Source organism: Copidosoma floridanum, unplaced genomic scaffold (assembly GCF_036245765.1).
Source record: "Copidosoma floridanum isolate Cflo_tuat_1 unplaced genomic scaffold, Cflo_Japanese_pri ptg000020l, whole genome shotgun sequence".
NCBI classification, from domain to species: Eukaryota; Metazoa; Arthropoda; class Insecta; order Hymenoptera; family Encyrtidae; genus Copidosoma; species Copidosoma floridanum.
Genome location: NW_028321897.1, coordinates 2,359,044 through 2,379,015, shown reverse-complemented (window position 1 = coordinate 2,379,015; position 19,972 = coordinate 2,359,044). Strand labels below are relative to the sequence as shown.

General features: G+C 33.2%; 1 protein-coding gene across 3 annotated transcripts in view; it reads right to left on the bottom strand.

Moving 5' to 3' along the window:
* The window catches only part of LOC106642024 (uncharacterized), a 120,931-nt gene that overhangs the window by 54,246 nt on the left and 46,713 nt on the right, over positions 1 to 19,972 (bottom strand). The window contains exon 2 of one of the 3 annotated variants that reach the window (XM_014356651.2): positions 9,748 to 9,896. The exons of 1 other annotated variant lie outside the window; for it this stretch is intronic. In XM_014356651.2, the coding sequence (XP_014212137.2) occupies positions 9,748 to 9,811 (64 nt within the window). In that variant the 5' untranslated portion in view covers positions 9,812 to 9,896. Of the gene's footprint in view, positions 1 to 5,795; positions 5,856 to 9,747; positions 9,897 to 19,972 lie in introns of those variants that run through there. One more of the 3 variants, XM_089593767.1, reaches the window with a different exon arrangement.

Sequence of the window (19,972 nt, the reverse complement as noted above, 5' to 3'; positions counted from 1 at the left end):
CATCAAAAGCTAGAATTAGTGATTCAAAAGATACGCACACACAGACAGAGAGAGAGAGAGAGAGAGAGAGAGAGAGAGAGAGAGAGAAGAAAAGGGCTTCTAGAGTTGTAGCGTAAAAGGGTGTGTGGCCCGAGCATACAACAAAAGCCCGATGAAACGGGGGACGAGGGTGTCGTTGCCCAGTCAACGCCCCCTTGGTCGCTTCGTTTGTAAATCATTCGAAAGAGCAAGAGAGAGGGAGGACGAAAAGGGGAGAGGCGCTTGCGCGTACACACACGACTGCGAGGACGAGAGAGAGAGAGAGAGGACTTGGGTGCCGCGCAAACGTATATATGTATACCTATAGGGGTGCAGGTCTAACTGGCAGGGAAGGCTATAACGTTGCTGCGAGGGAACCCCACGGGGAGTCGGGTCCGAGTTCGTTGTACGTGAGGGACTCGCCTCTGTGTGAACCTCTATCGACCTCTTACTAGGCGAGCTGCAATTAAGGCGATTTCCTTTTCGTGGTTGCTTTATTCCTATTCTTTGCATGACCTACTTATCGGAAACGAGCAACGCTTGTCGCTGAACGTAATTGGGAATATTTATGTGCGCATTCGCACAAACAATTGGAAATGTGTATATAAGTGGCATGCTGGGAGCCAAAAGTGGTTAAAACAGAGGAAGGTTCCCACTTTTACTTCCAACAAAAAATGCTCACATTACCGGTATAATTTTACGGAGCGAAAAACTAGAAAATGCCCACTAGTAATTATTGACTACTGATGGCCAGTACACGCATGTTATGGGGTTTCCATCAGAGAACTTATCTTGGGTTTCTATGTGAAGGAAACCAGTCTGTGGACAAAACTATATCAGATAAGCGTACTGTAAATCTAAAAATCCGAAGTTAGGATAAGGTGGAAAGTTAACGAGAATCCAAAGTTTGACTAAAAATTTGTAGTTTATTTTCAAAGTATGGATTTCAACACGGGGTTAGTGAGCTTCATACAGAATGAGTATCACCCCTTCCGAACACTTTTTTTCATAAACTGTGAGTTAACATAATCCTGAATTTTCATGGTATGTTTTATTATTTTTTCTGTGTAAACGAAATAATGTTTTCCGTCACAAAAGCGCCATAGATACTGCAACTAATTTGTGCCCCGAGGGACCGTAGAATAGCCCCAGTTTCACATCACAAGAAAACAATTATTTGATGTTTCTGTAAAAATTCAAACAATTAAAATACAAATGAATACTTTCAAACAGAGAAGTTCTACGTTTAAATAACTAAGTACTTATATATAGTACTACCTTAAAGTAATTCAGCACCTACAGTTTTTTTTTAATCTACTTAATTTCACATTCTCTTATAATTAATTCAATTATTATGAGTTAAAATACCAAACTCGTACGCAACTTTGCATCACAGACTTTACAAAATTATTAGAAATTTTTTAATAAATGCGAGAAATAAAGAAAAACTTGATTACTACATATGGATGTGGTAAAAATTATTTTTAAACCAGAATATTTTATAAACGACACGTAAGATGTTTCTGATATTTTGACTTAAAAAATAGTGTATTTTTCATACAAGATCAGTTTTTTTAAACAATCGTAGGAAAATTTTATCAGTTTTTTATGTAAACAAATATTTTCTAACTAGTTGCCTATGAGGTGTCATGTCAAAACGTGATCCATATTAAGTTGAGCTGTCAAGAATGGTATGCCAGATTTTCATGAAACTTCAAAACTGTCACTTAAGTTTCAACGTTTCTGAAAGAAAATAATTTTTTGCATTAACCACCTTAAAAAGGTTCTTTTACAATATGCAGCTTCTGCATGTTCCAAAATGCGTCAAATTTATGTATACAAGTAAAAATATAGATTGTTCTATGATTTGATTGACAATAATCGTACGATGGTTTAAAATGTATGCATTTAACATATGATGCTGTTCTTATAAGATGATGTTAAAACTTTTTTTTTTTTTTAAATGTTTTAATGTTGGCAAAGTCATTTATCTGTATACACAAAACTAATAGTGTTCGTGGACAAAATATAATAACAAAACCAATTTAAATGTACATTCAGATTCGTACTATCGATGGTGCTTACTCAATAAATTCAGAGTCAGAATGGAAACATAAAAAAAATTACGTTCACCACTACAAGAACAATCTATGACTCTCATCAAATATTGGAACGAGATTCTTTATTTTATTAATACTAACCAACGATTGATACTTCATTTTTTCATTTATTTTATTTGAAATTTATAGTTGAAATATTTCACTTGATTAGTTTAATTAAAAAATCAATTACATTCACTTCAATCCATTATTAAATTTGCAGAGAAAAATTTTATACCCTCATACATATTTACATGTCATACTATGAACGTATCAATTCGATATGTGGATTGAACAATTAAGCTATTGATTCGATAAAAAACGTTGGGACTAGATTAAAATTAAGTCTTTTACGACAAAGTTACAAGAAGAAGTTTTTTTTCTTTTTAATAACGTTAATATTGATAAGCACTTAAAAGAGAAAATGCGGTATTCCACGTTCAACCGACTCGCAGCTCAGTTTCCTGTAATCCAAACTTTAGAAAATAATGACGCATTGAATAGAAAAAAACAGCCTCGCTTCCAATGCGCTCTTCTACGCTCATGTAACACATAAGCTGTGTGCTGCACTTATGGTCGTTTTCAAGGCCTTCTAGCGCCGCGCCATTACCGCCGCGTTGGCTGACGCTTGCATTTACATGCATAGGTACCCAACGTTTGAACTTACGACTAAGAAAGATCATGTTTTATCATTATCGGAGTATCTGTACCAAAGTCTGTGTCACTTATTCAACATCACGGAATAACGTTTTTTTACATAACCTTCTCTGTTTGAACAGCCAAAAGATGGGTGTTGATCAACAAATGGCGATAGAACAATTTTTGTTAGTTTAACTGTTTTTTTTTTTTTTTTTTTTTTACAGAAAACCTTGCGATTGACGATGAAGTTAGTTAAATTTTACTGATTTCATGTGAATAGAATTTTATTAGTTTATAATTGGTATATACAAGAGATCAAGTTTCCATAAGTTTTCATATTTCTCGCAAAATGTGTTAACTATAATTATCTAGATATATATTATAATTTACATCCTTGTTTTTGCATTGAACAGTGAAAAATCTGAAGTGCAAATTTATTAAAATTTGATTACATAACTATATTTCACACGAAGATTTATGTAAGATTACACTGGCTCACCTTGCATGTATAGTACAAAACATTCTCAATGAAATGTTTCGTTGTCTTTTTTCTGCTATTGTGAGAGGGTTGATTATTGGTATATTAAAATTCACGTATAAGGGTTTTATAAACAAAATGACAAGGACGGTCAACAGGTATGAAGAAAAGGATTATGAACTTTAAAGTATGATTGCTAGTCCTATACTATAAAAAAATCGATAGTGACAAAATACTAAGGGTCTTCCAAAATTGGAATGAAAAGTATTTTTGTGCGCCACATCATCGGGACTAAGATTTTAATTTTTCGCAATTATTTTTCATATAAGACATTGTTTTCAGCTAGATCATCTCAATAAAAAGTTACAGAAATATTAAAATTAGCCAAAAAATTCTGATGAAATTCGATGTATGACGTTAAATATTAATTCGTATAAAAATTGCATTAGTCATATTTCAATCATATTTACTTTTAATAGAAAGTGCCAAATTCAGTAAAATTTTCTTTAACAACAACACTCGCTCTTAATTTTCGTTGATTGAGACCTGGCAAAGACAATTGATTATCGTAACTTAGCTAAAAGCATGAATATTTTATTCATAAGTATCAAAAATTCAGCGATGGCTTATGGTGTCTCGAAGTACAACAGAAAATTTTCCAAAATTTTTCGAACGTTATAGCTTCCTCAAAGTCGTGTGCTCTCTCCACAAGCTGGTGCTGACTGAAATAAAATAAAAACTACTTTTTGTTTCTTAGGTTTGCAAAATTAGATTTTCCATGAAATCACTTCAGTATTTGCCTAAGAATTATAATAATTTTAGTTGTACACTCAAGACATGTCTACAATATAACAAAAAGAAATTCAAATGCTATGTCTAAACAAATATCAGATAAAGTTATTGAAAATATTTTTCTTCATAACGATACGCGCGCTGACCCTCGAAAAGATAAGATAAAGTCTTATCGTTAAAACAAAAAAAAAAGTAATTATTTTTTACTTTTCATATGCGCTTACGGAACCAAGCACGGTTTTTGAGTGAATATAGTAAAAGTTAAAATAAGAGCAGCGATCAAGTGGACGACTAATGAAAGTTTTCAGACCTCCGACTTTTCTCTAGAGTACATTCGGACACTGTTTGGAATCTAAATAATAATCTTTGATTAGGCTTGATTATTATGCAATTTCTAGTTCTCCCAGAGAAATCGGAGAAATCAGAGGTTTTTAAAAACCGAACCTTAAAATCTAAACTATAAATATTGGATATTTTCTTTAGAGCATATTTTTACCGTATATCATGGAAACACCATAGCAGAAAAAATCGAAATGGAGTTTTCAAATAAACATTTTTGAATTTCTGTATACCTAAAACTAATCCATGTACAGATTTTTGCTTTTTAAAAATCTGTAGTTTTCAAACAATTATTGAATGTCTGAACATTTATTGGATTTTTTTATAAATTCTCGTAGCGACCAAACATCCATATTTTTTCCCTGATCACAGTATGATAATGTCACGTTGCCTCCCAGGTAAGAAAAGGTATCGATTTCTCATACACTAACAGAAAAAAAATAGTAAAAACTATTGTGCTAGAATGGTAAACTGGTATTACTCTACTATGTGCATTCGGTAACATAATTTTAACAATTTTGGATACGGTTTTAAAAAATGTATGTACAGTTGAAAATACTAGACTTACAACAAAAAATTACTGTTCGTAAAAATTAAAATGATTATCCAAACAACAAAATCTCTGAAGATGACGAAGTGATATTAGATTAGCACAGTAGATTTTACAATTTTTTCCGACGAAAAGGACTTAAAAACACTTAACTAGTAGGCAGTAAATGTGACTATTTTTACTGTGAGGTTATCTTGTACTCTCAACCTTAAAATGGAGAAGAAAAAAAAGCAATTCTATCAGAGTAATTTAAAAAATCACACAAGTGTCTCAGAAAAAAAGGGTGGGTTAGCGGGTATCACTTTCCTGGTGGTAATTTGCATGTAGATGAGAATGCTGTACCTATTTCCCTTGGTACATAACTTTTAATTTTGTAGAAAAGTCATGTTCAATTACTGCTAACTATAATCCTACAAACACTCTTTATATTATTATCACTTAAACGATTTATTTATCGAATTTTCATTACATTCGTGTTATAGGCAATCTGTATACACTTACCGGTAAAAAAAAGTAGTTGGTTTGGTTCAATATTGTAAAATTCGTTAGATTTCTTAAGTTATTTCAGAACTCAGAATAAAAATGCTTAAATTACTATGTCTACTTTTTCTAATCAACACACGACTCTTAAACATTCGCTATGTTATACAATCGGATTCTAACGCTAAAGTAAAATTTCCTTTTTTTAGTTTTTAAACATCAATAGAGTTACTTCAAAGTGTCGGTCTTTTGCAAGCAGAACGTTTGTTTCATACGTAATAATCTTCATTTGAACAATTAGAAGTATTGTGTTTAATTGAAAGTTAAAAAAAAAAAAAAAAAAAAAAAACGGTTAGCAAAAGGAAATGTAATATAAAGTTCTTTTGAAGAAAATTCTTACTTGGTGCTCTGCATAGTCGATAGATGAGTACCCAACACGTGAAAAAACACTTTCTCAACAAGAACTACTTTTTTTTCTTCGTTAACAGATCTGGGAACTGGTGTACTATTTTCTCAAAGCCATGGCTTGGACAGGGTGACAGATAAAATTTAATCATGGATGCCTTTTGCCTACTGTTTTCTCCAAGTGCCGTGCCTCTCTCCACCAATTCCAAGCTTAGTACTGTTGCTCATCGGCGGCCAGCAGCGGTCGCTCTTTCTATCTCACTTGCTCTCACGGTATCACTCGTAGGTGCCGTAAATGTCTTTACGATTATTTTTCTCGAAATTTTGCTCTTGACAGAGTAAAGGAAACAATGCCACGGAGATTTCCCGCCCCCCACACTGGCTGGTATTTTTATTTCCATTGAATCTCCTACTTCTCTCTTACAGATATAAACGGAACAAATTTTAACTCAATTCAAATATTAATTTATCACTAGCCGATATTCTGCAATGTCTTTTTTTCTCTTCAATTGAAGGTAAAAATTACATTAAAAATGAGAAATATCTCGATTAAAACAAAATCTAGATGAAAAAACGATTGATCCGTACTAAAGTCACATGAGGGCTCGTGTTATTTTCTGTGGAGGAATTTGTTACGCACGCATGGAATATCTCCTGGTCATGGCGTACACCTGTGTTCGGACTAACTCGAAAAACGAATAAAAGTTAATGGTAATATACTATTGTACGTAAATACAAGTCACTTAATACGTTCTGCGTGAATGGATGTATCAGAAATTGTACGGTGTCAACTCAGCATTTTCGCTGGTAACGTTGGCCACTTTCTACAAGAATATCTGGCAGCACTGTTCAATTGTGATTTGGGGGTGATTATAATGCCACAGTGTAGATAAGCACAGCACATGATGTATTGAATTGTCCACTGTTCATGAGCACGTATCGTTAAACTCAATGCGATTCTGATTTTCCGTCGGTGTTTTTCCTTCTTCGATTGAAAAGTGATTCATTTTACGAAAAAAAAAAAAACCCATGCTAGTAAAATTAAATTAATACTTTATTATCACTATCAGTATTCATTCTACTTACTACAAACATTGCACATTTCAATACTTATATTATCTGCTTGTCTCTTTTTATCAGAATTTCCAAAGTCACTCGGTCAATGTACCTTAAAAAGCGTAACGTTGTGCCACAGTTAAAGTCGTTCTAACGTCAAAATTATTGTCCCGTACAATATACGTCCATAAAGTAATCACATTAAAACATCTTTAACTCTCGCGTAATAATCGAATACATAGTGATAACGGGTGTCTCCTTTGTTGAAGCAGTAAAGGTTTTGTAATCTTACCACTATCGTCTCCTGATAAGGCCAGCTACGCCAAGATGGCTGTGTTGCTTCACAATATTATGTACATTTAGGGAACAATACGAATCTTCACGCTTTTCTATAGACATCGAGAAAAGTGTTGGTATTGAAAAGCAATGGGTGACTGTAAGTCTTCAGATGTTGCTCGTATACATCTGAATAAATTTTTGATTAGATTGATTTCGTTTATGTTACCAATGACTTTGAAAAATTATCCAATCAGAAATAAATAAAAAGTACTTCTTTTTATATTTGGAAATTGTTAGAAGTCGACATTTTAATTAAAACGAGTTCCGTGTAACCCGGCAATATTTGATACAAAAGTTGTGTTTTATTCTAGTTAGGCTGCTACAAGACAAGGAGAAACAACATCGTACTATTGTAAATACTATATTTTTCTTGAAAAAATTAAAAACACGATATCAGTTTGTTCTTAATTATCCTTGACGTTGTTTATCTTCTTATTGTCTTCAAGGATAGATTAAGGAATTTTTGTACAACCCTCAAATATTTCTATTGTTTAATTTTAACACTTGTTTTTTTTTAAGTTGAGCTTGTTAAAAAGGTTTAATGATTTTTTCAAAATGCACAGAAAGCAGTAAAAATTTTAACAGTAACTATTAAAAGTCTTAGGAAACTGAGGGAATTGTGGCAATATTTTTTACAAAAAAAATTTTTAATAATGAAAAAACGAGCATTTATTTATTGTTACCCATATAAGCTTTTATTAGGACTTGAAATTTTATTAATAAAAAATGATTTTGGTTCAAATATTACTGTTTACGCTGCATTTTGAAAAATCACTGTACCGTCTTGAGCCAACATTTTGGACCAACTTCGACTGAGATCTATTGAGAAATACGTTTGAAAAATGTTGGCTAACAACTTTTTTATTGACATTTTTGGAGAGGACCTTTTTTCGGTTTTTGCTGCGGTTTGCGAAAAGTTTAAAACCGATCGAGCCGAAATGTTTGTGTGTTAAAGGCTATAATATCTACCTTGTGTTAAAATTTTATCTCTTCATATTGTATAGAACACGAGTTATTGAATTTCGAAAAAATGGCTCAAAATGGCGGTCTTTTGCAATTTGCGAGAAAACGGCTGAACCGATTTGAATCGAACGTGGCTCATCTTGTTCGTCTTAAAATTGTACATCTTTTTGATACAACAATTTTTTTGTGCGATTCTTTGATTTTCTTCTAGACGATAAAAACATGTTTTGGTCATTTTGGCCTTTTTTTTAGGCTTTGGCTGACATTTTTTTTTGTCCAATCTTAGTACAAATTGATGCAATAGGTGAAAGCTAGCGATCAAATTTTTTTGGAGCTAATCATAATTTCCTTGCCCGAAAAACTAATTCTGCCCCACTATCTCTACCCCAATACGAAATGCATAAAAATAGCTAAGTAACGTAGACACATATTTTTTGTTTTAATTTAAATTTAAGTGTAACTAATAATTTTTAATAAATTGTTGGATATTTTTTGGTGTAAATAATTACGTGGTGTGCAAAATTAACAAAAATAATAATTGGATTTCTAATCAAAGAAAAATAAGTATCGGGAAAGAAGTTTCAACAGATGTTGGATCATGCATGAATTATTGCATGTTTATTTTTTTCGTCATCAAGCAAGGTTAAGCAGCAATGTGGAGTTTTCTAGTCTTTCTATTCTTCAATTTTAATGTCTATTAATGATATATTATACGTTATCAAGCCCTATTCTTCTTGTCAATATTTTTCACCAAGAAAAAAAAATTATACAATAGTTTCTGTGCTGAAATGACAATTTAGTATGTTCCTGATTCCACAGGGCTTTTTTCTGTTTTTACAATAATTGTTCCTAGTATGAAAGGTAATTTTTATTGTTGAGTTTTACCGTCAATACAGTAGAAATTACTTTCTAGTGTAGTAATAATTAGGTTACCAAAAGTTTCTAGACAATGGCATATATTATGTATACCAGTTTACCATTCTAGCACAGTAATTTTAATAATTCTTTTTCTCTCTGCAGAGTTATGAATTTCAAAATAAAAATACTGTAACATTGACGCAAGTATAATTTATTTTATCAAATAACTTAGCAAAAAAAGTTCCGAACTACACGACTTTTATCATTGTTATGCGAGTAGTATTATCTTGATTGGTAGAGATGTGACTTGATAATAGAGTCATTCAACCTTACGGCGTTGCTAAAAAGTCTAATTTTTTCGCGCGTATCATTACATGCATTGTCGCTGACGCGTATCAAACGCATTTAGAAAGGATAGATGAGAAAAAAAAAAATCGAGAAGGTACCATTTAGCAGCAGTAACTTAATAAAAGTGTAGGGGTCCCGAAGCTCACCGTATGCGTACATTTACGTACGTAAAAGAATGAAAGAAAGAGGCGGAGGATGGGTTATATAGCATCAGAAGGCAACATGAAAGGGCTTTTAAAGGGATACAGTCGAGCATATGTGCGTGTGCAGTGATATATTTATATATGTATATATATAATAAAAATGCGTGCGTGCGTAAAAGCGTATGTCTCGTGTGTAAGAGAAAGAGAGAGAGAGAGAGAGAGAGAGAGAAGGAGACTCACCTCCAGGTGGAGCTGGCGGGGCCCTCTTCGGGGTGTCGTCCGCAGAGGGGGTTCGCTCCCTCATGCTTTCGCTTTTTCTGTCCTGAGGGTTCGCCTGCCCCCCGGCTCAGAGCAACCGCCCCTTGGCTCTACGGCAGTGCCGCGGGACTCTGCGGAGAAGCACAGAAAAACAATCACGCTCGCTTTTATGCCGTTGCTTGCTTGCTTGTTTTCTTGGGTTTGCTTTTTCGAGTATGGGCTTTGTTCGGTAGGTAAGATTATAATTTTTTTTTTTTTTTTTTTTTTTGGGCTTATAGTCACATCATTGAAACTGTTTTTGTGGTAGGTTTTTGTAAGTTAGGTTAGATTGAGGAGGAATATGCCGATACTTCTCGGTTAAAATACGTGCAAGTGTGTTTCAATATCATAATAATGGTTTACATTCATACCAAGTGTTTCAAAGTTTTCTTGAAAAACAATTCACTTCGAAGAATGTAACAAGTAGGTTTTTTTATTGCTTAATTGGATAATCGGTTGTTGAACTTGTTTTTGACATCATCAATGTAGTGGCTAATGATTTTCCCTTATTTTTCGAGAACAACATAGTTACTAAATGATTCGATTATTATAATGATACATTTTATAGCGGTGATACTAATGAGTCTTTTCTGTATAACAAGGCTATTGACAATGTCCAAGTGTGCAGTAAAAATTTTCGGTAGAGTCACAAATACAGAAAAAAAAATTAAAAAATAAAAATTTTCTTTCGCAAATTTTATAAATTTATTACTGATATGTACCCTCTAAAGTATACAATATTTATCATTTTTTAGTATAGCTGGTCTTGACTCACTAAATAATCCTTTGCTACTTGCGATCGCTAATTTAATCTACTGCAAATAGAAAGTAGTACTGGGATTAATGTTTGAAATATGTGACAATTGTTATCAAACAAACTTTATCTTTTAATATCTTAGTTGGCTTGGTTTTCATTTAAACGATAAAAAATCCATTATGGTGGTGAAAGATTGCAGACGTAAGACTAATTTTTCTAGATAAAAGTTTTTTTTGGTTAGATTTATATTGTTTGTACTTTGGTGACTCTACACATTAAGATCGTAATTAACTTGTACATAACTGAAAACAGTTACATTTTCACACACATTTGTATTTTTTAATATTCTGATTATACTAAAATCATTATAGTAATAACGAAACCTAAGACTTTTACGATTTCCTTACTTTCTTTAAATATGAGACTGCATGCTAATGCTAGTGCAAACTGAAAATAATCATAAATGATACATACGTTGCGTCCGTATCGAATACCAAAGATAATAAAAATACAAGTTGAATTGAAATAATCACGAAAAATCCCTGTGAAATATGTTACTATAGCTGAAGAAAAAATATCGATGCTATAAATGAGTACTACAGTAAGTTATAAACTAACAAAAACATATACAAGCAAAACATAGATTAGTCGAAGTCTGTTCGTTGTTGCATGTGTATAATGTTGTAATTATACCAAAAATATGAGCAATAAAAATGCAATAATTATAATTTTTTTACCCATACAGCTTACTTCTTGCTATACTACCAAGATGAGAAAAAAAAACGTTATAACTAAACTTTTACTTCTGTCTATATATGGAGGTAAAGACAATCTGATATACTTTGACGATTTTCTTTTTCAAGGAATTTTTCCGTAAGTTTATTTTCAATTTGCTCTCTATTTTAAATAATCGGTGTATGTAAATCACGAGAAAAAATTTTTAAAAATCAAAACGAAAAGGTTTTTGGGCTAATCTTATGATTTACAGTCTATGTTCCGTACCAAGGAGTACAGTAACTTGAAAATGCTCACAGTATACCCGAGAGAGGTAAAGGATAACACAATTATACGATACTTGATCTTCTGAAAAATAAACAAACAAAAAAAACCGAACCGAAAAACATGACACAAAAACGATTGTTGGTAACACTCACATTGTTACCCCACGGAAAATACATCAGCACAAAAGCAGACGTATCCAAAAGACCAACATTCGTACGCGGTAAACGTTCCTGCTGCCCATCAAAGGTATATGAACAAAAGCGTACACAAGGCCGTAACCCAAACTTTCTCGAAATCTACTTATAAATATTCACGCAGTCCGTGCGCACGCACCCCTTATCATCCATGAGAGAAGAGGAGGATGGACAGAGAGTGGAGCAGCAATGCTCGTGTATTTATGAGGCTCGAGCGAGGGCGGGCTGTACTGAAAAGCATCTTTAAACCCGGAAACCGTACCACAGCTTCAACGAAAAATACTTCAGCTTCCAACCTTACTCTCATATGAATTTACCATTTTTTTCCACATGCATACACGCACACGTATGGGCATTCATTATTCATACGTATTCTCATCTAGTATATGACAAGTACGAACATTTGAATGAAGACTAAGTGAAACGCTCTTATTGGTGGAACGAAAGAATTTTTGTGTACATGTTGCGGGTGTGTTGTGTATTTTCAAGCGTATTGCGATGTATATAGCACATTGCAACTGACAAAGAAGTTTTTTGAAAAATATAATGTATTTAGTCAAGTTGTAATGTTAATAAATAAAATTATAATATGTTTAAGTCCCTCGCGGGATATTGTACCTAAATTTTAATACTGTTTCAATAGTACGTAAAGCAGCTACCCTTCACTGAGAGAAGGATTTGTTTACTACCAACGTACAAGTATGTTAACAGAAAATAAGTTTACATGTTCTTTGTAACTTTTTAAATTTTAATTGACACAGATGGCATGTTAATAGATAATAGCTAACATGTCATATTAACGTTGAACCTGCATCACATCAGATGGCACCACGTGGGATACGTATTATGCGTAAGTTAATAGTTAACATATGATGTTAATTACTAACAAGTCCTTTTCTCATAAGTTTTACTAAATCTTACACTATAACAGTTCATCCATTTGGTTGTATTTCAGTCACCCGGTACCCTTTGCATATTAAATATTTATACTGTAACAGTCAATCAATTTCTTTATACTAAATATTATATGCTTATCATACCTGTCTTTAAACTTACTTAAAATAAATCTCGAAATAAATAGTTAGATGATAGTTATAGTAAACATTGAAAAATAAAGAGAATACTAGAACGAAAAGCTGATAATATATTTACGTAGTTGTGTTAACTAAAAAAAAGTACGACAATTGATTTCAAAAGTAAATTCTTAGGAAAGTGGAACCTTGAAGAGCTGCTCAAACAGTCACTTGTTAAGTACTCGTTTTGACATAATTTCTTTGAATATTCAATGTGTATATTATTACTGTTCAAGTACTTTCACATAGACAAAAATTAAATATTAAAATTTATTTAATTCAAGGGGACTAAAGTCTTAGTAGCAAAAACGACAAATACATGAAAGCCCTTAGCTAACATGAAAATCTTTATAACATGGTTAAATAAACAATTGACCAGATATATTACGTTCAACACAGTAGAAATCAATCTCACTGTAATATTTTAATTTTCATTTTGTACAAGAACTTTACCCTTCAGATTTACTCGCTAAAAAAGGCAGTTTGACGTTACTAAACATTGTTTCCTGAAGTGTTTATTTTCTGTCAATATTACAAAAAAAGTGTTCAACTATTTGTGGCTACTAAGACCCTAACTATAGCATACATAATTACTCGTCGTGTTTTATTTACTCCCGTGGGAACTTATGGAGGTTCTATATTTGAATGATCCGAATAAGTAGGTACGCGCATAAATATCAAAGTAGAATAATGTAATGAAAAACCTACAGAACGTAACATATAGTTTACATTGGGTGAGACAACCATTATTGTAACCACTGTCGATGCGTAAACTTTCATGAGGATCGATACCCAATGCCTATAAAGTAAATTATATGCCGTATATGTGTGGAGGTACTGAGGCCATTGTATATATTATACTTGTAAGGTCCTGTGCACATGCCATACACATAGGCAACTCTCTCGTTTTTTCTCCTCTCCAAGGCCTTCGCTTTGCTGCTGCTATACACACGTAAACGCTTTCTTGCAATACCTTGCGCTCGGTGTATCCGTTTTCGTAAATGTGCTTTTCACACTTTTGCTTAAACTTTGGGTTTGTACCGCTATATATATTTTTTTTTTTTTCACTAGTGGTACAATCTAGAAAGTACAAGTATTTGAGTTACGCCTATGCTCCAATAACTAGCGTGAATATTCATTTGAATAAAGTCGTTGAAATAGTGTTTAGTCACGCTTGATGATGTGGTTGAAATATTTATACAAGCAATGAAAAATCAGATGACCACACTCTGGGATCATAAACATAAGATCTATAGATCCCGGTATAATAGTACTGTCAAAAAACAAGTAAAGTGATTGTTCTGAAAAAAAAACAATTCCATTTTTCAAAAAATATAAACAAAATCAATTGTATCAAAATTTAAAAAATTTTTTTCGAAATTTATTAGATAGTTTGAATTATATGATTTTATACAGTTATTATGTTGCTTTAAATAACTCAAACGGTTATATTTCACTTGTGTGAGTGTGTGTTAGCAAATCTGCTCGTTGAACTGTCTGATTACATTACATTAAAAATTAACTGATTTATATTAACCGCAGTTTAATAAATAGAAAGACAGATCCTACGAGTTCATTTCATTAAATTTCACATTTTTGTATGTGTATTAATGTTTCACTAGTTATTGCTTGTTTAAAATTGTTTTAATTAAAAAAAATAATGATAATAAAAAAGAAAATTTTTTATCGTTCATAAATCGCTTGTCAGACACGTAAAAATAATGTTTTCCGCATACTTATCATCAAATTTATGTGAGAAATTCAATTTTCCACACAAAAATAATAGGGAAAACACATATCAGCTACACAATGTTGGGAAAAAAGCTATTGACACTCATTTTATTCATTTTACTATTTCTACATCACAAAAAAATTAATTCATGTGCTTAAAGAATTGTGATTACTTTGCACCTGGAGGACAGAAAAGTACTTTTTTGCCCGAGGAAGTACCAGCCTCCCAAAACCACCCGAGGGCGGAAATAGAAGTTTTCGGTGGATAAGTGTCATCGTCTCTGGGGCTATTTGACGTAAGATAGCCGCAGAGCGATGGCGCTTATGTGGCGAATACTATGTTTCCTACCGAGGGCACACCCGACCGTCATAAACGCCCGAGTTCGGAAAAAATGAAACAAAACAACGTATGCAAAAAATAGCTATTTTTATTTTTCATTCAAAATAAATTCAAAAAGTTAGTTACTCTTTGTACTTCGTCGGTAAATTACTTACTAAGGAAAAAAAGAGTCCAATGAAAAGTTACAGTAAAGAATTTTCTACAGTAAGAAAAAATAGATAAAGTTATAATCTAGTAGTATATGCCTCGTTGGTAATAATAATAATTAACATAACTACAAAGTAGGATTTTAATCAATCGTTTAATTTATTGAAATATGTACACGAGCACTTAAATATTAGTTCCTGAAGTAGATCAAGTGTAAAGTTAGAAATCGCAAAAGAACTGACCGCAAAAATTGTGTTTTCACCGTGTACGAGCATTACGTAAATGATTTCACTTCAGACACAATTCATAGTTATTCTTCTAGAGAGAGAAAAATTTTGAAACAGTAGGCATTTGTTTATGGCAAGGAAATAGCGTCTGAAAAGTAATGCATACAAAAATTACAATATGAAAATAAGAGTACAAAATATTCACTCGAAATTAAAGAATAACGGAGCTTTAATGATAGAAAACTGGCATAGCTCTAAGAGAGACAGTGTTGTCTTTTTAACTTTTTTTTTTCATGATCCTCCTGAGAATGCCAATAGCCCTGATAGAAAAAGTAAGAAGAAATGATGTTCATCCCTTTCTTTTCTAGATAAAAGTGGACATATGTATATATGCGGACGAATAAACTGACAAGATAAATAGTACGTACGTGAAAGTAAACGAGACACTACAATTAATTGATTTTATATCGTGCGTAATTCTAAACCTTTTTAAAGATAAGTTTAAAGGAAAGTAAAAAACTTTTGATAAATAAAATACATGTGATATCGTTAATTTTCGATTTTAGGTGAATCAGAGACGAACAAAACACCTCGCAAAACACGGAAATTTTTCAGCTCCTCGGTCGAACCAAGTCCAACTTTCATTTGGCACCCCCGAGAGAGACCAACCCGTAAATCATACACTGTCTCATTTCGTATACCTACGAGTGCAAAGAGCACGCCATTGGATTTTTCTCTCCTGCCGAAAGACTCGAATCATATGTCACATGGTCAGCTCTCGCGTTTGCAGTATATATTATGCACAAGAGCGTGCAAATACACGTTCGCAGAGAATGGGTCGTCATCATATATGAGTAATGCCGCAATTTGCGAGAGGCCCGTGTACAGACACGTGCACATAATACATACCCTCTATGCGTACGGAGAGCTCTCGTATTGTTAACCTCTTTACGGGACGTTAGCAATATATATGTTGGGGCACGTTGTCCAGGACAGCACTATGGCAGTAAGATGTGAATTAATATGTATGGATATGCATACGCATGTACCTACAGTGCGCAACTAAAAATGTTTTTGGGTGATGTAATCATTGCTGAAGATATATACTCAAGCTACTGAGAGTCTCTTCTCGCCAAAGAAAATATAAAGTTACATAATGCCGTACTATCGCCCAATAATTTAAATTATTTTTCATAAGTATTAAACACATATTCTGTACTTTAATTTTTCAGAAGTATTCAGTCCAAGCTGCGTGAGGAATATGTATTAATTCAAATTACATTTTTTGAAAAAAAAATGGATGCATGGATAAAATTGTATTGTTAAAAAAAAATTTATGTGTTTGTATATGCGACAGAATATTACCGAGTGTTGTTTAATGATGAAAATAAATTCATCGATATGCTGTTTACAGTAAGCTGTGATTTTAGAATGATGAGACTAGATTAAAACACGAATTTCGCTCATAAAAATTTTTTTCAAATTGTAATTCAGTTAACGTTTCTCGTTAGTCCAGTCATATCTTTTATAAAGTCGTCTGCATTACACACGTAGAAAAAATATTTTTCTTTTGGATTTAGCTATAAACAAAATTATTATTAACAGCAGGAAGTTTCGATTATATCTACCAATAAATTTTCGTGTAGAGAAAAGTGTACTGTACCATAAAAAAAATTGCACCCCGCTGTGACAAGCTGTACGTTCAAAGAGTCTCGAGTCTCTGATGGTTCTTCGAAACATTAAAACTTCTACATTGATTATGTTTTTCAACTTCAAAGTGTATTCTTGAAGCTTTCAACGTTGCAGTTTATATTTGTACATCATCCAACTATCAATAATTTTTCCTTAATAATCTAAAACATAAAGGGTGGAGGTAGCCTGCCCTCCCCTATCAAAAGTAATGTATGCACATATCATACAAAAGTACAAAAAGTATGGGTACAATGTATCTTGCGGTACTTTATCGTTATTAACCCATCCAAAAAGACTCGGGGCTTTTTTGCATAAAATAATTGTTTATTGGTGGTATAGTTATAATCAAAATAAATTTTCTTGGAAAAAATAGCCAAAAGCGGTAAAAAATTCTTGTTCATAACCCATTTCGGAACAGTGTTTTGCGTGTATAATTTCATATGAAAAGATAGTATATACTGCACTCGTGATAAATAGAATCTGTATCAAAAAAAAAAAAAAAATAACGCAGAAATGATGCGAAATTAACAAAAAAACTCCACTCTATCTTCAACTGTACACACAAAGCAATCTTGTGTTTCTCTGCATATTCCAGTGGAAACTTATTGATTTGAAAGAACTTTTCTCCGATACTATTATTATCCCTCAATATTACTCTATCTCGACGGCCAATCTCTAGCATCCAATTTTCTTTGGATCTTTCGGCAAACAATCTGCGTACATATATTTCTCTCCAATAAAATAATTTTCTACTCAACACTACTGTTTTTTATTTAATTTTTTTTTTTTTTTCACTCCAACCTGTAGCTGTTTTATTTTTTTTATCTTTTTAAAAATGCTTGTCACCTTGACAACTAATGGTTCTTTTTTTAAATAATAATCCTAACTAGTTATCACATATTCCACGAGCTAGAGCCAAACCATTTCTATCTACTTCAGAAGACTACTCATTTTTATAAAATAGATGTACATTACATAGAAACCTAAATTGATTGATACCACAATTACCCATTGAATTGGATGTGTATGGATGTCGTACATTTTCTCTCACATATTTTTTACTTTGACAGAATTGGATGGAAAAGCCCACAGCACCCGCATGGATTTCCAAAGAGATTTTCGTTCGGAACGACAATTAATGAGAAAACCCTTACTACACGCAACATAAAGTGCTCAAGTTTCAACCAGTCTGCGAGGGCAGAATTTTAATTCACCAAAGCGCTCTCGTGATACACTCATGGCATTAACACGAGCAGCTGAGTATATAGTCTGTCTGTGTGTGTACACGCACGCACACAACAATAACGCCCATAACAGCTATTGCATTTCCCATGTATCCTGTGACCGCGCACGCGCTCGCATATAATATACACACGCGCGCATGTTTGCGTGTTACGTTACAGTAAACCTGCAGTGGTAGCTTTTATAGCAAATGCTTTGCAATTCGTTGAATAGTGTGCATATGCAGAAAGGGTACGACTAACACACGCGCTGCTCGCTAGAAAACAGGCAGCCCTCGAGTGATGGTTCTCGGCAGGAGCTTCTCTGATGAATGAAAAATGCACTAACCACGCGAAATCGTGAAAAAATACTTATATACTGATTTGATGGTGAATTAGGGTGATTGCCAATCTTGAAATTGTAGTGGAGTGAAGTCCAAGTAGAGCATTGTATAACATCATAAGGCGTACTTAACGATTAATTCGTGACACACTTTATCACGGGAAAACGTCACGAAAAGTGCTGAGTAATTGCTACGCTGGAAGATGGAGTCAACACTTTATCCCTATGCTGAATAAAGGGCCGATTCATTGTCAGGGATAAAATGGGGTGATACGACTTTCTGAGAGTGTCTTATGAGAGCGAAATTGACCCCCCCCCCCTCCCAAATCGCAAAATTTTCTCTTTTTTTCTAAGTGAAAATGCAAATATGTGTGAAGTTTGTAACATAAGTTTAAAATGCGTATGCGTGTGTAAATGTGTAGTGCACATGCTTGCATAATGCATAATTTAAAAGTTTACTCCATATGGAATAGTTATTCTAATTATCATTTACTTTATTAGCGTACATAGCCAAGATAAGTTAGTCTTTGCATGTGTACTTTGTTAGACAAATCAAGTACCTTAACTGACTCGAGTAGGGTATTGATAATTAAGCTCGCAATAGACAAGAATGAATCGTATTTGTCTGCGACTAACACCACTAGCACAACGTACTAATGAGTTTCGCTATATAGTAATTGAGAACAAAACAATGTCCAAATCCTTTTCCGTAACCCTGTCACAATTGAGCCTGTAAAAACATAATTCAAGGCAAACACATTATTTGCATGAATGAAGAAATTCACATGAATAAATATAATGGATTTGAAACCATCTGTGCCCAGGTTTATGTTTACAAAGGCACTAATTGTACAGGGTTATGGGGATTAAGGCTCTGGGTTTCCAAGGTTATGGGGTTATTGGATTATAAGATTTGAGATCTTAGGTTATAAGGTCATTGGATTTTAATGCAATTGTTTCGTGTCAAAGATTCAACTCTTGTGAATACATCTATGAATGTACACTAAATATCTATCTGATCCATATTGCACAAAAATTTTGATAATCAAAAACATTTTCCTCGCAGTCGCATTGTCACAGTTTTTTTTTTTTTTTTTTTTTTTTTTTTTTTTTACGCAACATTACAGATTAAACATGATGGGGATATGAATTCGCCTGGTTCACTTATCACACGAACACTTTGAGCGCTATCTTTATTCCCTTGTGTAACAAGCGAGTATCAAACAGCTAACTAACACGGTGAAATTTTCAAAGGCTGGATAAACGAGATCCAAGCTTGATACACTCAAATTAGCAGGGATGAAAGGTACAGTGAAAAACTCTCCCTAAAGTACTTATTAATTCCCATGCCAGCCGTATCCCATAATTTTCCCAATCAACTCGACGAATGCCCGTAATGCGTCGGACAGCGATGGTTTATCACCGTTTTAAATTTAGAGAGC